This window comes from Equus caballus, chromosome 14 (genome assembly GCF_041296265.1).
Source record: "Equus caballus isolate H_3958 breed thoroughbred chromosome 14, TB-T2T, whole genome shotgun sequence".
Taxonomy (NCBI): Eukaryota; Metazoa; Chordata; class Mammalia; order Perissodactyla; family Equidae; genus Equus; species Equus caballus.
Genome location: NC_091697.1, coordinates 59,106,575 through 59,127,073, shown reverse-complemented (window position 1 = coordinate 59,127,073; position 20,499 = coordinate 59,106,575). Strand labels below are relative to the sequence as shown.

Below are 20,499 nucleotides of genomic sequence, written 5' to 3'. Positions count from 1 at the left end.
AGATTAGTGGTTTCCAGGGGCTGGGAGGAAGGGGAAATAAGGAGCGACTTCTTAATGAGTACAGGCTTTCCTTTTGGGTTGATGAAAGTGTTTTGGAACTCGATAATGGTGGTGGTTGCACAACATTATGAATGTACTGAATGTTACTGAATTGTTCATTCTTAAAATGGTTAAAATGTTAAATGTTGTTATGTATATTTTACCACAGTAAAGAAAAAAATCTCATCACAATTTACTTTGTAGAAATCAACAAGCTGGTTCTAAACTTTATATGGAAAACTAAAAGAACTAAGCTAGCTGAAACAACTGACAAAATGAACAAAATTGGGAGTCCTCACGTTACCTGATTCTAAAGACTTACTATAAAGCTACAGTAATCATGAGTGTGAAATATATAAAGGAAGTCTAAACACATAGATTAACAGAAAGTAATAGGCTAGAAATAGACCTACGTATCTATCGTCACTTTATTTCAACAACATTTCAAAGGCAATTCAATAGAGAAAGAAAAGTGTTTTCAACAAATGGTGCTGGGAAAACTAGTCATCCAAAAGAAAAAAATGACCCTCAATCCTTACCTCACGCTATATACAAAACTGGCTCAAAATGGATCATAGACATAAATGTAATATCAAAAATTATGAAATTTCTAGAGGGAAACATAAGAGAAAAATCTTTGTGATCTTTCATTAGGCAAAGATTTCTTAGATATATCACAAAAATCACGATCCATAATAAACAGATAAATTGAACAAGGGATACACTGGGAGAAGATACTTGTAAAACAAACGTAAAAACTTGTATTCAGAATATACAAAGAATTCTATAAACTCAATAATAAGAAAATAAACAACCTAATTTTTTAAAGGGGCAGAAGAGTTGAAGAGACATTTCACCAAAGAAAACAGAAGGCGTACAAGCACATGAAAAAATATTCAATATTACTAATCACTAAGGAAATAAAAATTAAAACCATAATGAGATACCACTACACACCTATAACGGCTTAGATAAAAAATAAAATGACAATACCAAGTTCTAGCAAGGATGTGGAACAACTAGAATTCTCATATATTGCTTGCGGGAAAGCAAAAGTATTTTGGAAAACAGTTTGGGCAGTTCTTAAAATATATATATATATATATATATATATATATATATATACACACACAACACTTATAATACAACTCAGTAATCCTGCTTATTGATATTTACCTAAGAGATGAAAACTTATGCTCACACAAAAACTTGCATCAAATATTTGTAGTGGCTTTATTCACAATCACTAAAAACTAGAAAAAACCCATAAGCCCTTCAACTAGTGAATAAATACACAAATAGTGGTACATCTATACAATGGAATACTACTCATTAACTAAAAGGAACAAACTACTGACACAACATGAATGAATATCAAATGCATTACACTAAGCAAAAGAAACCAGACTCAAAAGGGTACATTCTGTATGACTCCATTTATATGAACCTCTGGAAAAGGCAAAGTTCTAAGGATGGAAAACAGATCAGTGGTTGCCAGCAAGGGTTGAGGCTGGGAAGAAAGGTTGACTCTAAAGGGGATGATGAGGGAATTGTTGGGGTGATGGAACTGTTCTATGGAACTATGGTGGTAGATACATGACTTTATGTAATTAACAAATACCAGAGAACTGAACATTACAAAGAGTAAATTTTACTGTATGAAAATTAAAAAAACCACCACCAGGATAAAGGGAAAACGATAAAATCCAGACTATGACATATTAATCCAACTTAGTCAAACTTACATTGACGGCTTACTAATTGTACTGCAAATGAATGAAAGGAAACTGTCTTGGCTTTATAAGAATTTGGCAACAGTTCACTTCCAGCTCAGAGTCTGAGCCCAACCACCAAAGCCCAGTCTGAGGCCACCATGGCTAACCCCACATCTTAGACCACTCACCCCACTTGCAGCCCATAAGCACGGGGCAGCCAGCATGTCTTGTTAGGTGGTCACCTTTCCCACTCCGCAGAAAGTTATACCAGAACAAGATTGTCCCATGGAAAGAGAAGGCCTATCAGAACACATCCTGGAGTTGGTTTTGAGGAAACAAATCAGAACAGTCCCTGGAAAACACAATTCTGAACTCCAAAAGAGATGCCACATATGAAGAGCATGGGCTTTGTTTTTGTTCAGGAAAAGTCCTCAGTTACATATATACCCACCATATCAGCCCCAATGGTCCCTGGGACCTGACCATATCTTGCTCCTGAAACTCCAGCCTGAAAGGAAACACTCTCACTTCCTTGTGTACAAGGGGAAAGAGCTCTGGGACTCCAGGGACATTCTCCAAGCAGCATCTACTCTATATGGTGAACATGTGGAAACCTACCTGTCCTTGAAGGAGCTCCTGCACCTTCTCCCAAAGTAGGGGCCACAAGATGGGAGCCTAGACAGGAAGTTCCTGAGATCATCACAGTCATAGTCAAGCAAGCCAAAGAATAGGGCAGAAAAATGGACAAGGCCTGAGGCCTGAAGCAATGAATGACCTACAAAGAAGAGACCTTACCTTCTTGGGCGAAATCATAGCCCCCGAGTCTGGGAAGACAGTGGCACCACCAGCTTCTACATCACTCATCTGGGAAAACAAAGCACAGTAGTTGGCCCTTCTCACCTGAGGATCTAAGACTCTACATCCTGCCTGACCCAGGGAGTAACTGGCGTGTACCAAGCTATTTTTCCCCTACCGCACATGGCCAGGCCTCAATGAAGATCAAGTTGGGCAAGAGATTTCTGGTCACTGATATTGAGGCCTTTCTCTTCCAATAGGAACTGTTTCCTAGAATAATACATTGGTTTCTATTAACACTTTCCCTGTGAGTCCTTCCCTCAAGCCCTGACTCCCCTACCTCATGAACTCCTCAACCTGGCAGAGGAGTACCTGCTACACAGTAAAACAGTTCCCAACCGTGGGACACAGTAACAAATAAAATAGGCACATGTCGTCCCTGCCTCATAGTTGGAGCTCTCAGGTATGCACTGTGGTTCTCAAATTTGCTTCTGCCTTGACACACTCCATCTGTCAGAAGGGCTAACCACAGTAGCCATACACTTAGAAGGGGTCATGAGAACTCCAGAGTAAGACAATGATGCCAGACATCTCTATTGGAGTCTGATCTCTAAAGGAGTCAGTGGCTGAGTCCAAGTGGAGGATATTTAAGCCGAGCTCATTCAATACTTCTCAGCTTTTCCATTCCTTTAAATGGACATCTGTCTGGACTGACACCCACTTAGTCCATAAACCTACAATTTTCAGAATTCAAGTAATACCCATGGGCTGCAGTATTATCTGGCCCCAAGCTGATAAAGCTCTGCTGCTTTCCCTTTCTTATGCTGAGATCTCTACTCTACAACTCATCTCTGCAGGCCCCAAGCTTTCTTCCAACTGCCTCTTCCTTGGAATCCATAAGAAAGGTTCTATAGACACTACTTGGCCCACTTTACCCTTCCCTGAGGCTTGGCAGCAAGAAACAGCACCAGGAAATTCAATAAGCCATGCTTTGTCTGTAACCACCCCAGGAGAAGCTGATCTAATCCTGACTTGCCAGGGCCACTTGAAAAGAAATAATATTTTTGATATTTATTAACCCATGTTCTTCTGCCCCTTCCAGTCTAGTACTTATCCCTTTCTCTGCCTCCTTTCAGCCAATCAGCCCAGGTCCCACAAAGTAAAGAGGCAGACAGTGTGGTGAGCCATCCAGATACTCCTTTCTACATTGAGGTACTCATTCCTGAAGCTCCTGGGAATGTTAGTTGCTGACAGCTCACAACTATGTCCCTCTCCAGATGTTGCCCTCATCTGAAGAGAACTGCCTCACCTATAGTTATGAAGCCTCCCTGGGGACAGCCTGCATTCAATGTTTGACTGATGCCAGAGTACAAAGGCCTAGAACCTTGCCTCAGTTTAGGGCAAGTGTAAAGGCTTTTCCCACTTCAAGAGCTCACCATAGGATTAACTGAGGTCCATGTTGAAACTGCATCATAGTTTACCTTATTGCATTGCCCAACCCTGTTTCCCCCAATGTCTTATAGGGGTTATGCATGAATGCAAATCTCCAGTTCAGAGTTTGTATCTAGGCCATCTGACCTAAAACCAATTGGTACCCTGAGTGGTCCTAAGACACAGATTGTAAAATGGGATTTTGGCACTGGATCATCTGCCTAGTAGTTGGCAATGAGGACCCCATCACTGGTGGCAGGTGGAATATTGATAGTACCTGGCATGGTGTAGCTATATATTTGCTCAAACTTTCACTAATGGTGAATTGGGATGGGATACCAGTGGAAAGGAACACACTGGCTGGTGCAACACTTCAGGTGATTGAGAGATACAGGGGTGTGGTAAGAAAGTTAATGTCTTCCCAGAGATGTCCATGTCCTAGTCCCTGGCATCTATGAGTATGTCACATTACACGACAAAGGTTAAAGTTGCAGGTGGAATTAATGTTGCTAATAAGATGCCTTTAAGAAACGGAGGTTATCCTGGATTATACAAGTGGGCCCAACATAATCACAATGGTTCTTTAAATGCAGGAGAAGGAGGCAGAAGAGAGAGATTTGAAGATACTATACTACTAGTTTTGAAGATGGAGAAGGGGTCATGAGCTAAAGCATGCAAGCAGCCACTAGAAGCTGGAAAAAGGAAGGACACAATAGCACAACAATGTGAATATACTTAACACTACTGAACTGTACACTTAAAAATGGTTAAGATGGTGAATTTTATGTTACATGTATTTTACCAAAATTTTTTTAAAAGATAAAGAAATGAGCCTCCAGAGGGAACAAAGAATACAGACTTTATAGATTTAATTCAGAGAAGTCATTCAACAAGAAAATAACAATACCTAGAATAAATAACAATAGCGGCAAACCCAGTGGGATGGAGGGAGTCTAATCTGTAAAGCAGCCACATTCTATTATTTAAAATGTCTAGTTTTCAAAAAAAATTACTAGACATGCAAAGAAACATGAAGATGGCCCATACACAGGAATAAAAGCAATCAAGAGAAACTGTCTCTTAGGACTAGGAAAAGACTTTAAATCAGCTACTTTAAACATGCTCAAAGAATGAAAAGAAACCATATCTAAACAACTAAAAGAAAATATGAAGTATGATAATCATGTCTCACCAAAGAGAGAATATCAATAAAGAAAAATTATAAAAAAGGACCCAATAGAAATCTTGCACTTAAATTCAATGACTGAAATGAAAAAGTTAATTAGAGGATCTCAATAGCAGGTTTGAACTGGCAGAAAAAAGAATTAGCAAACATGAAGACAGATCAGTTGAGATTATCCAGTCTGGGGAACAGAAAGTAAAAGAATGAAGAAAAATTAAGAAAGCCTCAGAGACCTGTGGGAAACCATTCAGGATACCAACAGACACATAATGGGAGTCTTAGAAGGAAAAGAGAGAGAGAGAAAGGGACAGAAAGAATATCTGAAAAAAGAAAGATGAAAAACTTCTAAAGTTTGATGAAAAACCATAAATCTACACCTCCAAGAAACTCAACAAACTCCAAATAGGATAAACACAAAGACCTCCATACCTAGACACATCATAATCAACTGTCCAAAGACAAAGAGAGTATCTTGAAAGCAACCACAGGGAAACGATTCATGCACAAGGGATCTTCAATAAGATTAACAGCTAATTTCTTATCAGAAACCTTGGAAACCAGAAGGCAGTGAAATGATATAGTCAACCAAAGGGGAAAAAAAATCTGTCAACCAAAAATTCTATATCTAGCAAAACTATCCTTCAAAAATGAAGGAGAATTATAAACATTCCCAGATAAACAAAAACAGACAATTTGTCACTAGCAAACTTGTTCTAAAAAAATATTAAAAGAAATCCTCCAGGCTGAAATGAAAGGACACTAGAAAGTAACTCAAATCTACACAAAGAGATAAAGAGCACCACTAAAGGTATCTACACAGGTAAATATAAAAGACAGCATAAATGTATTTCTAATACTTTTTTCTCCTATCTGATTTAAGAGACAACTGCATAAAGCAATAATTATAAATCTGTGTTGATGGGCACAAAATATATAAAGATGTAATACATGACAACAATAAAGGAATAGGGGAACAGAACCATGAAGGAATAAAGTTTTTGTATACTATTGAAAACATGTTGGTATTAATTCAAACTACTGTAAATTAAAATGTTAATTGTAATTCCCATGGTAACCACTAAGAAAATAACTCAAAAATATATAATAAAAAACATTTTAAGAAAATAAAAATGTTACCCTAGAAGATATCTAATTAACACAAAAGAAGATAGTAGTGGAAGAACAGAGGAACAAAAAAGACATGAGATGTATGAAAAGTAAATAGCAAATACTATCTTATCAATAATTACATTAAATGTAAATAGATTAAACTCTCTGAATAAAAGGTAGAGACTGGCAGGACAGATAATACAATATGATCCAATTTATACGTTATCTACAAAAGATACACAAAATTCAAATACATGAACAGGTTGAAAGTAAACAAGTTAAAAAAGATATACCACGCAAATAGCACCCAAAGGAGAGCTAGAATGGCTATAGTGAAATCAGATAAAACAGACTTTAAGAGAAAAATTGTTACTGAGACAAAGAAAGGTATGTTATAATGACAAAAGAGTCAACCATCCAAAAGAAGGACATAACAATTACAATCATATATGCAACTAAAAATAGAGCCACAAAAACTGACATAATTGAAGAGAGAATATAGAAAATTCAATAATAATAGTTGGAGACTTCAATAATGGATAAAAGATAAGCAATTAAATAGAAGCCTTGAACAACACTATAAGTCAAATAGACCTGGCAGACATCTATAGAGCACTCTACTCCATCTTAACTTATAACAATCAAGTTCAGATTAATACTCCAACAACAATAGAATATACATTCTTCTCAAGTGTACATGGAATATTCACCAGGCTAGGCAACACATTTGTTGTCAACACCCATTCTACACAACATTGGACTGGAGGTTCTAGCCAGGGCAATTAGGCAAGAAAAAGAAATAAAGGCATTCACACTGGGAAGGAACAAGTAAAACTATCCATATTTGCAGATGACATGATCTTGTATATAGAATATCCTAAGGAATCCAGAAAAAAAAAAACATATTAGAGCTAATAAGTTTAGCAAGATTGTATGAAATATGATCAGTATACAAAGATCAGTTGTATTCCTATACACTAGCAATGAACAATATGAAAAGGAAATTAAGAAAACCATTCGATTTACAATAGTACCAAAAAGAATAAAATACTGTTAACAAAAGAAGTGCAAGACTTGTATACTGAAATCTATAAAGCATTGCTGAAAGAAAGCAAAGAAGACCTATTACAGTAAATGGAAAGACATCCCATATTCATGGATTGGAGTACAGCAATACTCTCCAAAGTGATCTACAGATTCAATGTAATCCTTATCAAAATTATAACTCCCTTGTTTCTAGAAATGGAAAAGCCTATTCTAAAATTCCCATGGAAATGCAAGGGACCCAGAATAGCCAAAAATCTTGGAAAAGAAGAATAAGGTTGAAGGACTCACACTTATTGATTTCAAAACCTACTATAAAGCTACACTAATCAAAACAGCGTGATACTGGCATAAGGATAGACATATAGGTCAATGGTACATAATTTTGAGTCCAGAAATAAACCCAGATATCTCTGGTCAACTGATTTCTGACAAAGATACCAAGACAATTCAATAGGAAAAGAATAGTCTTTTCAACAAATGGTGCTGGGACAAGTGGATATCCAAGTGTAAAAGAATAAAGTCGGACCCCTACCTCACACCATATACAAAAATTGACTCTAAATGTATCATAGACTTAAATGTAAGAGCTAAAATTATAACACTCTTAGGAGAAAATACAGGTGTAATTTTTGTAACCTTGGATTAGGTTTCTTAGATGTGACACATAAAGTACAAGCAATCAAAGAAAAAAATAGATAAAGTGGACTTCATCAAAATTAAAAACATTTGTGTGTCAAAGGACACCACTAAAAAAGTGAAGACAACCCAGGCTAGGCAACACGTTTGTTGTCAACACCCATTCTACACAACATTGGAATGGAGGTTCTAGCCAGGGCAATTAGGCAAGAAAAAGAAATAAAGGCATTCACACTGGGAAGGAACAAGTAAAACTATCCATATTTGCAGATGACACTTCACAGAATGGAAGAAATATTTTCAAATTATATATCTGATAAGGATCTAGTATCCAGAGTATAAAAAGAACATATTTTATAACTCAATATATATATATCTTATAACTCAATAAAAAGACAATCTAATTTAAAAGTGGACAAAACATTTGAATAGACCTTTCTCCAAAGAAGATAAACAAATGGCCAAGAAAAACATGAAAAGATGCTCAACATCATTAGTCATCAGGGAAATGTAAATATAAACCACAATAAGGTAACACATCACACACCATAGGATGACGATAATAATAAAAAGCAAAAAATAGTAAGTTTTGGCAAGGTGTGAAGAAATGAGAACCCTCACAGATTGATAGTGGGAATGTAAAATGGTGCAATTGCTGTAGAAAACAGTGTAACCGTTTCTAAAAAAGTTAAACATAGAGTTACCATATGACTCAGTAATTCTACTCGTAGGATACACAAGAGAATTGAAAATATATGTTCACACAAAAATCTGTACACAAATGTTCATAGCAGCATTATTCACAACAGTCAAAAAGTGGGTGGGGCTGGCCTGGTGGTGTAGTGGTTGGGCTTGTGTGTTCTACTTTGGTGGCCCAGGGTTCACGGGTTCAGATCCTGAGCACAGACAGAACACTGCTTGTCGGGCCACACTGTGTGGGCATCTCACATTAAATAGAAGAAGACTGGCACAGATGTTAGCTCAGCGACAATCTTCCTCACACACACACACACACACAAGTGGAAACAACCGAAATGTCCATCAGCTGATGAATGGATTTAAAAAATGTGGCATATCCACACAATGGCATATTATTCAGCTATAAAAAGTAATGAAATACTGATACATGCTACAAAATGGATGAAGCTTGAAAACACTATGTTAGGTGAAAGAAGCCAGACACAAAAGATCACGTTTTATGTTTCTATTTGTATAAAACATCTATGATAAACAAATCCACACAGGCAGAAAACAGATTAGTGTTTGCTAGGTACTGAGACAGGATCTGGGAGAGGAGAATGGGGAATGACTGCTAATGGACACAGAGCTTATTTTTGGCATGATGGAAACCAGAATTAGATAGTGGAATTCTGGTTTCTGGAATTAGACAGTAGTGATGGTTGCATACCCTTGCTGTGCAATATACTAAAAACCACTGAATTGTACACTTTTAAAGAGTAAATTTTATGGTATGTGAATTACATCTCAATTTAAAAAAATAAAAATTTTAAAAGGTTAGACCTACTCCATCTTTGAAGATGATGGAGAGGTCTCAGCCTTGCCAAACCACGTGCAGACCCGTTAGACTCTATTTCCATCTCCCCTTCTGGTCACTATACCAATAACTATGGTAAGTAACAATATAACCTGACTGAAGAACTGGTAGGCCTGAGAAGGGAAAACAGAGACTATATACTGAAGAAGCTATAGGACCTAGTTAACATGTTCCATCAGGATCTCATTATTGGGTCTGGATCCTAAGGATGTGCTGGTTCAAGGCAAGGGGTGTGTGTGTTGGGTGGGGGGGGGACCTGCCTCGTGACATGTAAAACTGGAGTGAGTCTGTGTTTATTCTTACCTTGGCCCAAACCTTTTTTACACAATGTGAAAAACTCAGAGCTCTGACCACTAGAAAGATTTCCAAAAACACTGCTTTTCACGACCATTACTAGTAGGAGTGCATTTTCAGCTTGCACCCATATTGGAACTAACTCATCCATGAATCCATCTCAGCCATTTCCTACTTCCATCTTAGGAGGACTGCTGCTGGTCCGGCCCTATCTTACGACTTGGTAGATCTGACAGACTCGAACTCATGATGGGCAGCTCTGTTGCACAATCATTCGATGTTCCACGGTTAAATTCTTCATGTCTAACAGGGCCAGGAGTATGGCAAGGGCTGATTTTGAATGGTGTATAGTTTTGTTTTGTTTTTTTCTTTTTCTTTTTTTTTCCTTTCTGCTTTTTCTCCCCAAATCCCCCCAGTACATAGTCGTATATATTTTAGTTGTGGGTCCTTCTAGTTGTGGCTGTTTTCTTTTTAAAGATTTTATTTTTCCTTTTTCTCCCCAAAGCCCCCCGGTACATACTGGTATATTTTTAGTTGTGGGTCCTTCTAGTTGTGGCATGTGGGATGCCGCCCCAGGGTGGCTCAATGAAAGGCGCCATGTCTGCACCCAGGATCCGAACCAACAAAACCATGGGCCACCGCAGCGGAGCGTGCAAACTTAACCACTCGGCCACAGGGCCGACCCCACTGAATGGTGTATAGTTTTTGAATGAGGTTCCTGCTGAGGACGCAGCCTCAGTCCAGAGCCCAAAGGGTGATCCTTCTATTTTGGTTTGCCAGATACCCCACATGGCTTCATTTGCCACCACACATACCTCTAGTGGTTTCGGGTATTCCTGGCTGTATGGCAGAGCTACTTGTATCACAGCCTCAACCTACTGTGAGGCCCTTTCCTGCTATGGGACACATCTAAAGCTGGCCAACTTCTCTTTTTGCTGGTAAATGGGTAGGAGCAGTTTTCTGAATTATGGAATACGCTGCTTTGGACCAACTACTGGATTCCTAAAGACTTCACTAATATGGAAAAACCCTGAATTTTTGCAGGGTTTAGTTCTCATCCTTTGTATCTTATGACTTACCAAAACGAATCTAGCTATGCTCAAAGGGTCCACTGGTCCTATCACACAGTCTACCACCCAGAAACTGGTAGCCTGATTTAGTAGAGGAACGGTCTCTTGAAGATTCAGGTAAGGTGTTAGCTTGAATATTATACCCTGCAAAGAGAGGGCCATCTTCCAGGATGCATTATACACCCCAAATTGAAAACCATAATATGTAGAACACATGGATCTGGGAACCTAGGGATGGAAATAGGAATGGCTACACTTACTGCCATTCAGAGTTGCCTACTTGGACAATCTCTGTTTCCTATCTCTACATTTTAGGCTCTGTGGGTCTAGAGATACACTGTCCAATAAGGTAGCCACTAGTCATGTGTAGCTGTTTAAATTTAAATGTAATTAAGTTAAATTAAAAATTCAGGGGGCCGGCCCCATGGCCAAGTGGTTAAGTTTGCGCACTCCACTTCGGCGGCCCACGGTTTCACCAGTTCGAATCCTGGGCGTGGATATGGCACCACTCGTCCGGCCACGCTGAGGCAGCATGTCACATGCCACACCTAGAAGCACCCATGACTAAAAAAAAATATACAACTATTACTGGGGGGATTTGGGGAGAAAAAGCAGGAAAAAAAGAGGAAGATTGGCAACAGTTGTTAGCTCAGGTGTCAATCTTAAAAAAAAAAATTCAGTTCCTCAGTCCTACTAGTCATATTTCAAGTGCTCAACAACAGCCACCTAAGAAAGTGGTTGCCATATTAAACAGGACAAATACGGACCATTTCCACTATTGCAGAATGTTCTATTTGACAGCAATGCTCTACAGGACCTGGTTTCCAGAAAGGAATGCTTCTACTATGGGATACAGAGAGTCCCACTGAAATTTAAGCTATAGCTAATGCACTGTCACTTTGAGCACTTCATGCCAAGAGATCAGCAAGCAATGAAAGGAGTCAATTTACTGGCAGGGGTCATTGATTCTGATCATCAAGAGGAGAGAGTGTTGATGTTACATAATGGAGACAGGAAAGAATATGGCACTCAGGTGATTTATTGGAGGGTTTCTTAGAACCCTCCTATTAAATTTTAATGGTAAATGGACAAGTTTGTCATCAATGGTCTCAAAAGTTAATGGTCAATAGGGGCTCAGACTCCTCAAGGATGAGAGTTTGGGTCAGCCTAATAGGTATGCTACCCACTCCAGCAGAGGGGCAAGCCTGACACAAGAATGAAGGACATTTTAGCAATTTCCTGTGTAGTGACATGATAATGACTCAAGGTCCAAATGAGCATGTTCCAATGCTTTGTTACCATGCAAGTCTCTTTGAAACAGTGAAACAACTGCCATAACTAAGGGTTGGGAGACCAGGATTGTCTGAGATTGGATTCTTACAACTCTAGAAAAATGGTGGCTAAAACAGAAAGGGCTACCTGCAAAATATTTTTCGCCAAGTTTTCCCCTGACTTTGCGCTTGCTATTCTTTTTGCCTCTGAATATGCATCTTCCAGATCTTTCACACAGCTGGCTCATTATCATTCCAATGTCACCTCCTTAAAAGAGGCCTTCCCTGATCAACAAACTCTTCCATAACAGTTATTTTGCCTTACATCACTCTAATTAATTACTTAATAAGACTCTAAAATATGTATTCAATTTATTTATTGATTTTTAATTTTCTTATTTATTGTTCAATTCCACCCTGGAATTTAAATCTTCACAAGGGTGGAAACTGGTGGTTCTTTTCGTTGTACTATCTTCAGCACATGAAACAATGTCTGGCACATTGTATGTGTCAAGTAAATATTTGCTAAATGACTGTGTTACAGAGACTAACAAAACTAGACTGAAGTTAAGAACAGGTTATTTCAACACCTTCAGTTGACCAATAAGCTAATGGGGACAAAAAAAACCTAAAGGAAATAACTTGCCAAACGAACGCAGCAAATTTCCAGCAGATTCAGCATCAGAATCATGGTTTCTGGCTACTAAATGCCTTGCTCTTTCCATTGTATCACTGACACAAAAGTAAATGACAAATATCACAACTGTTCTAAGAATGTGGCAAGCAACACCGAAGCCACAGCTGACGGCAAAGAAAGTGAACTATAATTAGCATCAGCTTTAATTATTATATCTACCACCTCTTGTCTGTGTAATTCTTAGAGAAGCAAACAGAACAACTCTCAAATATTCAAGGCAGCAGCAAAGACTGGGAGAGACGGGAACATACTCAATTCACAACAGCACCCAAATTACATTTCCGTACCATCCTCTCTTCTAAATTCTTTACTGACGCTTCTTGAGGGACCGTAAAGACACTGTTCCACTATTCATGCTGGAGAAAAGATGTGGGGTTTTGCTGTGGATAATATGTACCTAGAACAATAGTTCTAGCCGAAATATAGCCGAAAATGCCCTACATTCATTTTGTAATTAATGATTTTTTTCCTACTTTATCTTGGAGAAAACAGGAAATTTACACATTATGACTATTGTCCATTGTACTAAAGCAGACCACCCATGTCCATTTTCCAAATTATAGTCATGCATTGCAACAAACAGAACAAGTCATGCTCAGAAAATTCCTGAGGGGCTGGCTCAGTGGCGTAGTGGTTAAGTTTCCGTGCTCCGCTTTGGCGACCTGGAGTTCACAGGTTTGGATCTCGGGCATGGACCTACACACCGCTCATAAAGCCACGCTGTAGCAGCATCCCACATACAAAATGGAGGAAGACTGGAACAGATGTTAGCTCAGGGACAATCTTCCTCAAGCAAAAAGAGGAAGATTGGCAACAGACGTTAGCTCAGGGACAATCTTTCTCACCAAAAAAAAAAAAAAATCCTGAAAAAAACCTCTGTCAAAATCAAGTTTCTTTTTCTGCTCATCAATGATGCTATGATTAAGAGAACATAGAAGGATCTTCATTTTGTACCAACCTCAATTTGGGTAAAGCAGTATGACAGAATTTCAATATTTCCAATTATTTCTTTTCAAAAAGAATGAATTAGAATGAGTCAGAAATCTTCCCCCTTTAAAGCCGTCACTATTTACGAGTGAAATTCACTGGGACTGTCTCCCATAAAAGTGGAGGTCTATATCTGCTATAACTTTGGAATTAAGAAATCTTAAAAGTAGTGTAACAATACAATTTGGGGTGGAGAAAGAAAGACAGTAGAAAAATACCTGGTATATATATCTAGGAATCCTGAGGTTTTTTCCCCTCATTGATTTTATTTGTTTTTTTAAAGATTGGCACCTGAGCTAACATCTGTTGCCAATCTACTTTCTTTTCTTCTTCTTCTCCCCAAAGCGCCCCAAGACATAGTTGTATATTCTAGTTGTGGGTTCTTCTAGTTGTGCTATGTGGGACGCTGCCTCAGCATGGTTTGATGAGTGGTGCCATGTCCACCCCAAGGATCCACACCAATGAAACCCAGGGCTGCCTAAGCCGAGTGGGCAAACTCAACCACTCGGCTGTGGGGCTGACCCCTCCCCCTCATTGTTTATTTTTAAAATTAGCTTAAAAATTCAATAACTATTTTAAGAATTAAAAAATTAGTCCTAGGCCAGAGGAAGAAATCATACCTGGTTGGCAAAACCAATGGTTCTAGATCTTTACCCCTCAGTGGAGAGACTGGCAACATAAGGAGTAATAGAATGAAGAGGCGCTGTGTGATATGAAAAAGTCCCTCAGGTAATTCTGAGACTCTTCCCTTCCCCTCTTTCTCCCTCTGCTTCTTTTTTTTTGTTTTTTGCTTTTTCTCCGCGAATCTCTCCAGTACATAGTTGTGTATTTTTTTGGTTGTGGGTCTTTCCGGTTGTGGCATGTGGGGTGCTGCCTCAACATGGCCTGATGAGCGGTGCCATGTCCGTGCCCAGGATCCGAACTGGCGAGACCCTGGGCCACTGAGGCAGAGTGCACGAACTTAACCACTTGGCCACGAGGCCAGGCCCCTCCCTCTACTTCTAATCAATAAGTGATAGCAGTTCTTATATGAGTTTGATCATTAGAATCTCCTGGGGTGTTTTTAAATATAGAAATTCCTGGATCCCAACCCTCAATATTTTGATTCAGTGGGGGCCCTTCCAGCCCATGCTTGGTGTGCCTATGGAGCAATCCAGTATCACCCATACTTACATAGCTCATGAATGTGGCCACACGATTCCCTGTCTCATCAGGCTCCAAAAGGCTTGTCCTCAAATCCCTGTGAAATTTAAGTAAGAGTGAATATCCAGGTTTTAGGCTTAAACTAGTTAAGAAGCATGAGAAACAGCTGCTTTCCCATCCATTATAATTAAGGATGTAATATGAGAATGAGAAACCTATCACAACCAAATGGAGGTCACCCCACCCCTTCAGTATGGACATGAGCAGACAAGCAGGTGAGACTGGAACCCAGGCAGGAAGAGAAGATACAGGAACTAAGTGATGCATTCACAGAACAAACTGCCAATCCATCTATTTGTCCATGATGGAGACAGAAAACTCAACAGAGGAAGTGGGTCAGAAAGCATGGCTAAAAAGGAATGCATGCCACTCCTGCAAAACGTTTGATCTTAGGGCTGGCCAGGTCAGGAACAATTCAGAGTGGAATCACAAAGGGGGCTTATCCATAGGGAGAGTCTGGCTTTTGCTTTCAAGGTTTATGTGGTTTCCTCAGTGAAGGGTGTTCCTGCAGCACCAAGAATGTGGTTTCCCAGAATCCTATAACCAGTGGATAGATTTTGACTGTAGAGATGGCTGCTTTCAGCCTATATTCTGGCAGCAGTGAGAGGGCTTTGATTCCTGGAGCATCTTCTTATGAGGGGATAGGTTTAAAGGAAAAATCTTAGCTCAGACCTAGCTCTTCCAGGGAGCCTCTGAATTTCAGGCCACATGCCTGTTCACTGGGTCCCAGGACCACGATGTACATACCTCCTTTATAGCACTTACTCAATTATTTTGAAAGTAGCTGTTCATATGTATGTCTCCCAAAAAACTGTGGTCTCTGTATGGGAACTGACACTGTCTTCTTTGCCTTCCTATCCCTAGTTCCCAGGAGAGTAACCAGCACATCAAAGGTGCTAAAGGAACATACATTTTTCAGTTTGCTAATTCAGCTTGTCTCTCCCAAAGCACAAAACATCTATCTTCTCCCTGTGTTTGGCTCAGCCACACTAGGGCTTGTGCTGGGCTAAAGTACTGGAGCTCAGAGCAATAGACTCAAGTGCTCCTCCTGTTCACAGAAAAGTGAGGTCTGCCTGAAGAGAGAGGCAGGGGAACCTAGCACAAGTAGGGCCACAAGTGGGAGCAAAGGATTCTGCGTAGTTCTCTCTCCATCACTTTCCATCCCAAGAATTCATCTCAATTCCAGGTGCCTAGTGAAGAAAGTATCACATTAGATGGAGGTAAAAACTGTTTTCTCTTCTGGGTCTGATTTTAAAACAGTCCTCAGAGATTTATCCTTGAGAATTTAGAGGCCTCTGAGCTAGAAACCAAACCTCCCATATGAACTCTGACCTTCTCCTGCCACTTGAAACACAGTCCAAAGAAAGAACATTTTGCCCTTACCAAAAAATAATCCAAATGAGGTTCAAAGAATTCTCCAATACCACAATCAGCAACCTGGCAGTGAAAAAACAGACATGGTTAGTTAGGTGGGCAGCCTTCAAACCAGCCCAGGAACTCTTCCTTCACAGGCCTGCTCCTAAATGAAGACAAAATAAGCAGCTTATCTAGCACCTGCATCTGGATGAGGAAACTAAGGATAAGACAGTACATAGAACTTATCCAAGGTCACACAGCTAGAAAGTGGCAAAGGTCGGATTTACAACCAGGCTTTCTCATTCCTGGGCTCATGCTCTTAAACCACCAGCCATTTGTGGACCCACAGAAAGAAGTGGCAAACAACAGACTGGGTAGGTTTCTGTGGGAAGGGGCATAGAAGTGGAGCTCCTGACATTTCAAGGTCAGTGTCCCCAAGATAGAGAATGGAAAGCTTCAGGGTGGAGGTAACAATGGCTCAACTGCCAGATGGAAAAGGGCAAGAAAAGGGGAAAGACAAAGATGCCCCACTCAGGTTGACTCAGATACCTCATACCTCTTCCATCAGAAATACACTGGATGGAGAAAACGAGGTACAAGAAGAAAGCATGGGGAGTAGAGAAAAGGGGACCAATGTGAGTCAGAAGAAACAGATAGGGCAGAAATAAGAGGAGGATTTGAAGTGGTTCAGAGATCATTCCTCTCTCCTCTGGACACTGTGCCGCAACTGTCATTTCTGGCTTAGCAATGCCATATGAGGACATTCAGAATCCTCACAATGTCAGCATTCACAGGGTCCTTGTAACTCTTCCATTCTAATTTTCTCATCTGATAATGACAATACTGAGACAATACTGAGGAAGCAAATTGCCCAAGTTTATAAAGTCAGTAAGTGGCAGAGCTGAGAATATAACTGAAGTCTTCAAGATTTTAGTCCTGTGTCTTTTTTTGTGATATAACAAGCCCCTCCCAAATTTTTAAGTAAAACTCAAAACTAGTTAAACCATAATAAAAAGGAGTGTCTTCAAGCTAGGACAAAATCACTCCTGGGGCCCATAAACAAATACAAATTGCACACAATTACACATAGGCCCACATGTAGGTAGGCACAAAGAGTTACACCTAGGGACAGTGTGAGAGACAAACAGTAAACAAATGGAGAGACACCAAATGAACGTCCAGAGCAGAGAAATCTCACATATATGAGTAAGGTCATAGGGAGAGATGCCAAACCACCCCACCCCAGATTACCTTTGGCTGACCCTGACTTTGGATGGGTGGGCAGAAGCTGAGGTGATATTAAAGACTCTGGATCGCTTCATCTAGGAAATAGAACCTGAGAATGAATACAGTCTCACTTTACCCCTAACTACCTGCAGACCCCAAACACAGAACTATCATTAACTGACTCATTCGTTCATTCTTTTAAGAACCTAATCTGAACTATTTCAAGTGTACAGAGAACTTTGGAGAATAATACAACAAATTCACAGGTACTCCTAACTCAGGCCTGCGAACTTTTAGCATTGCCCAGATGAGGCAGAGACTAGCTACCCATATGATATTCTTTCTCTCTTTTTGCACTAATAAGACAGTTCTGATTTTATTAAAGGTACCAATGTGCCCAGAAAAGACTATACCTTCTCAACTCCCTTATACCTTGATGTGACTCTGATTATCTTATGGAAAATTATTTGTAAGCAAAAGTTTTTGTTGGGATAAGGGATTTCCAGGAAAGCTCATTAAAGGGGGACAGCTAGTTGGAGCAGACTCTTTTTTGGCCCTTCCTTCCCTCCACCTGCTTCTGGTCTCAAACCCAGGTATGGCTCTATCAGCCATCTTGTGACATTAGGAAGAAAGCCATGCACAATAAAAGTTGAAACAGAAAGAAGGATCCAGGTCCCTGATGATACTGTGGAGCCACTAAAATGGTGCTGGACCATATTTCTCTTTAAGTCTGTTTATATAAAAAAAACTTTAGGGGGCCGGTCCCATGGCCAAGTGGTTAAGTTTGTGTGCTCTGCTTCAGCGGCCCAGGGTTTCACCGGTTCGGGCCCTGGGCACGGACATGGCACTGCTCTTCGGGCCATGCTGGGGCGGTGTCCCACATGCCACAACTAGAATGGACCCACAACTAAAAATACACAACTATGTTCCTGGGGGCTTTGGGGAGAAAAAGGAAAAATAAAATCTTTAAAAATAAATAAATAAATTTTTATGTGTTTAAGTCACTGTAACTGGGTCTCTATTATAAGTAGCCTAATATAATTCTCAACTGATATATTTATTTACTATGGAACTTTTTCAAAACTAAATAAAACAATACAGATAAAATTGAAACTCTTTATATAGCCCTTCCTAATCCCATTCTCCTCCACAGCTCCCCCAAAATAATCACTACTCTAAAATTAGTGCTTTATTCTGGAGCATGTTTTTACACATTTACTATTTATGTATAAAGTAGTCAATATGAACAGTACTGTCTTCCATATATTTAAACCTTATATAAATTACATCACATTGAATATTGGGTTCTATAACTTGCTTTTTGATTTAGTATTATGTTTTTTGAGATATCCACGAGAAATATGTAGTTGTAGTTCACTCATTTCCACTAAAGCTGAATAACGAATTGTATGCAAATTCCACAAATTGTTTATCCATTCTCCTTTGATGGACATTCAGATTTCTGCAACCTTTTACTGTTAGAACAGGCTGCAATGACCCTTCTATTACATCTCCTTGTCCACATATTCAAGTGTTTCACTAGGGTAGGGGGCTTCAAACTAGGGTATGTGTACCCCTAAGGTGTGCACAATTTTAGCAATAAGTACACAGGAATTAACTTTCAGATCCTCAACTTCTATGCATACTTTTTATTAGCTTTGTTCAATTTCTCTTTTCAAACAGTCCTTCCTCCTACTATTCAAAAGAAAGGTCTACTCTTCATACACCTATAATTTTACTGTAGTGTATTCCCCTCAAGTATAAAAACTTCCAGGGCATCAAAAAAAAGGACAACATGAAATACTGTTTTGGTGAAGCCTCCTCTAGGTTAACCAAAGCAGCCATTAACTCACAGTAGGGTTTCCTGTATCTAACACATTTCTGATAAGTGTAAAGTATAGAACTTAGAAATGGGGCATTTTGGTCCTTGTTGAGATGTTTTGAATAAAACTATTTGTAAAGTAGGACAGTGTTAACTGATATATACTTTGTCTCATGACTTTGCCTCCTTTATCTCTTGACTATTTTTGAAGAAGTCACTGCTCTAGGGATGATCCAGGGAGGGCAAAATGAGTATTGATAGAGAATATTTACAGGAGAAACGGTGGATTCACGTATTTAAATATAGGCAATTCTTTTTAACTATTCTTAACATTCATCCCTAATAAATGTCATTCACTAAAAAGAAGGAAATTCAAACAGCTAAAAAAGTTCAGGTTGATAATGTTGATTCTTTTACATGTAACAAGGTGTCACAGAATAAAAATACACTTCTAAATGCAATTTCCTCCACATATCTTCCTGGAAACCACCAAAAAAGAAAGAAAACAAAATCACCCATTACCCACGTCTACAATATTAACTAGGAAACAGAGTAACTGCAAATTTTTATTTTATTTTAAGTGGGTAAATAAACATCAGATGTCAACAGAGGGTTTCAGAGATTTCTAAGCAAAGACTCTGGCTGAGGCTACAGAAAGGGTGAAAAGTGCAGTGTGGTCTTAATGGTAGTGAAACACTGTTAATGGTAAAACACCATATAACGTCATCTAAGGTCTTGCTTCCAGAGGGAAAAGGCCCTCCTCTGAGTGCAGAAATTCTGAGAGAACATCTGAGACTTAGTGGATCAGAGTTCTGGCTTTTGGACATTTTAAGCACAGGAGCTTCAAAAGCATACTGAATCATGGGTGGCAATATGGGGAAAGCACTATTCCCAGAGTGAAGGAAGGAGAGTGAGACATCCCTTATAAGTTTGGTGGTGACGAAAAGAAGGAATTGGCTAAAAGTAAGGGCTCTATTAAAATTGTATTATTATAATTAATAATTATAATTAACATTATAAATATTTATAATTAACATTATAAGTATTATGATATTATATAA

General features: G+C 39.2%; 1 protein-coding gene across 1 annotated transcript in view; it reads right to left on the bottom strand.

Annotated features, from left to right (window-relative positions):
- LOC100146132 (uncharacterized) overlaps positions 1-20,499 on the bottom strand; it is a 114,742-nt gene that overhangs the window by 80,035 nt on the left and 14,208 nt on the right. The window contains exons 4-7 of the mRNA XM_070234420.1: positions 17,641-17,711; positions 16,417-16,470; positions 15,004-15,070; positions 2,550-2,618 (exon numbers count right to left, since the gene is read on the bottom strand). Of these exons, the coding sequence (XP_070090521.1) occupies positions 2,550-2,618; positions 15,004-15,070; positions 16,417-16,470; positions 17,641-17,711 (261 nt within the window). The remainder of the gene's footprint in view (positions 1-2,549; positions 2,619-15,003; positions 15,071-16,416; positions 16,471-17,640; positions 17,712-20,499) is intronic.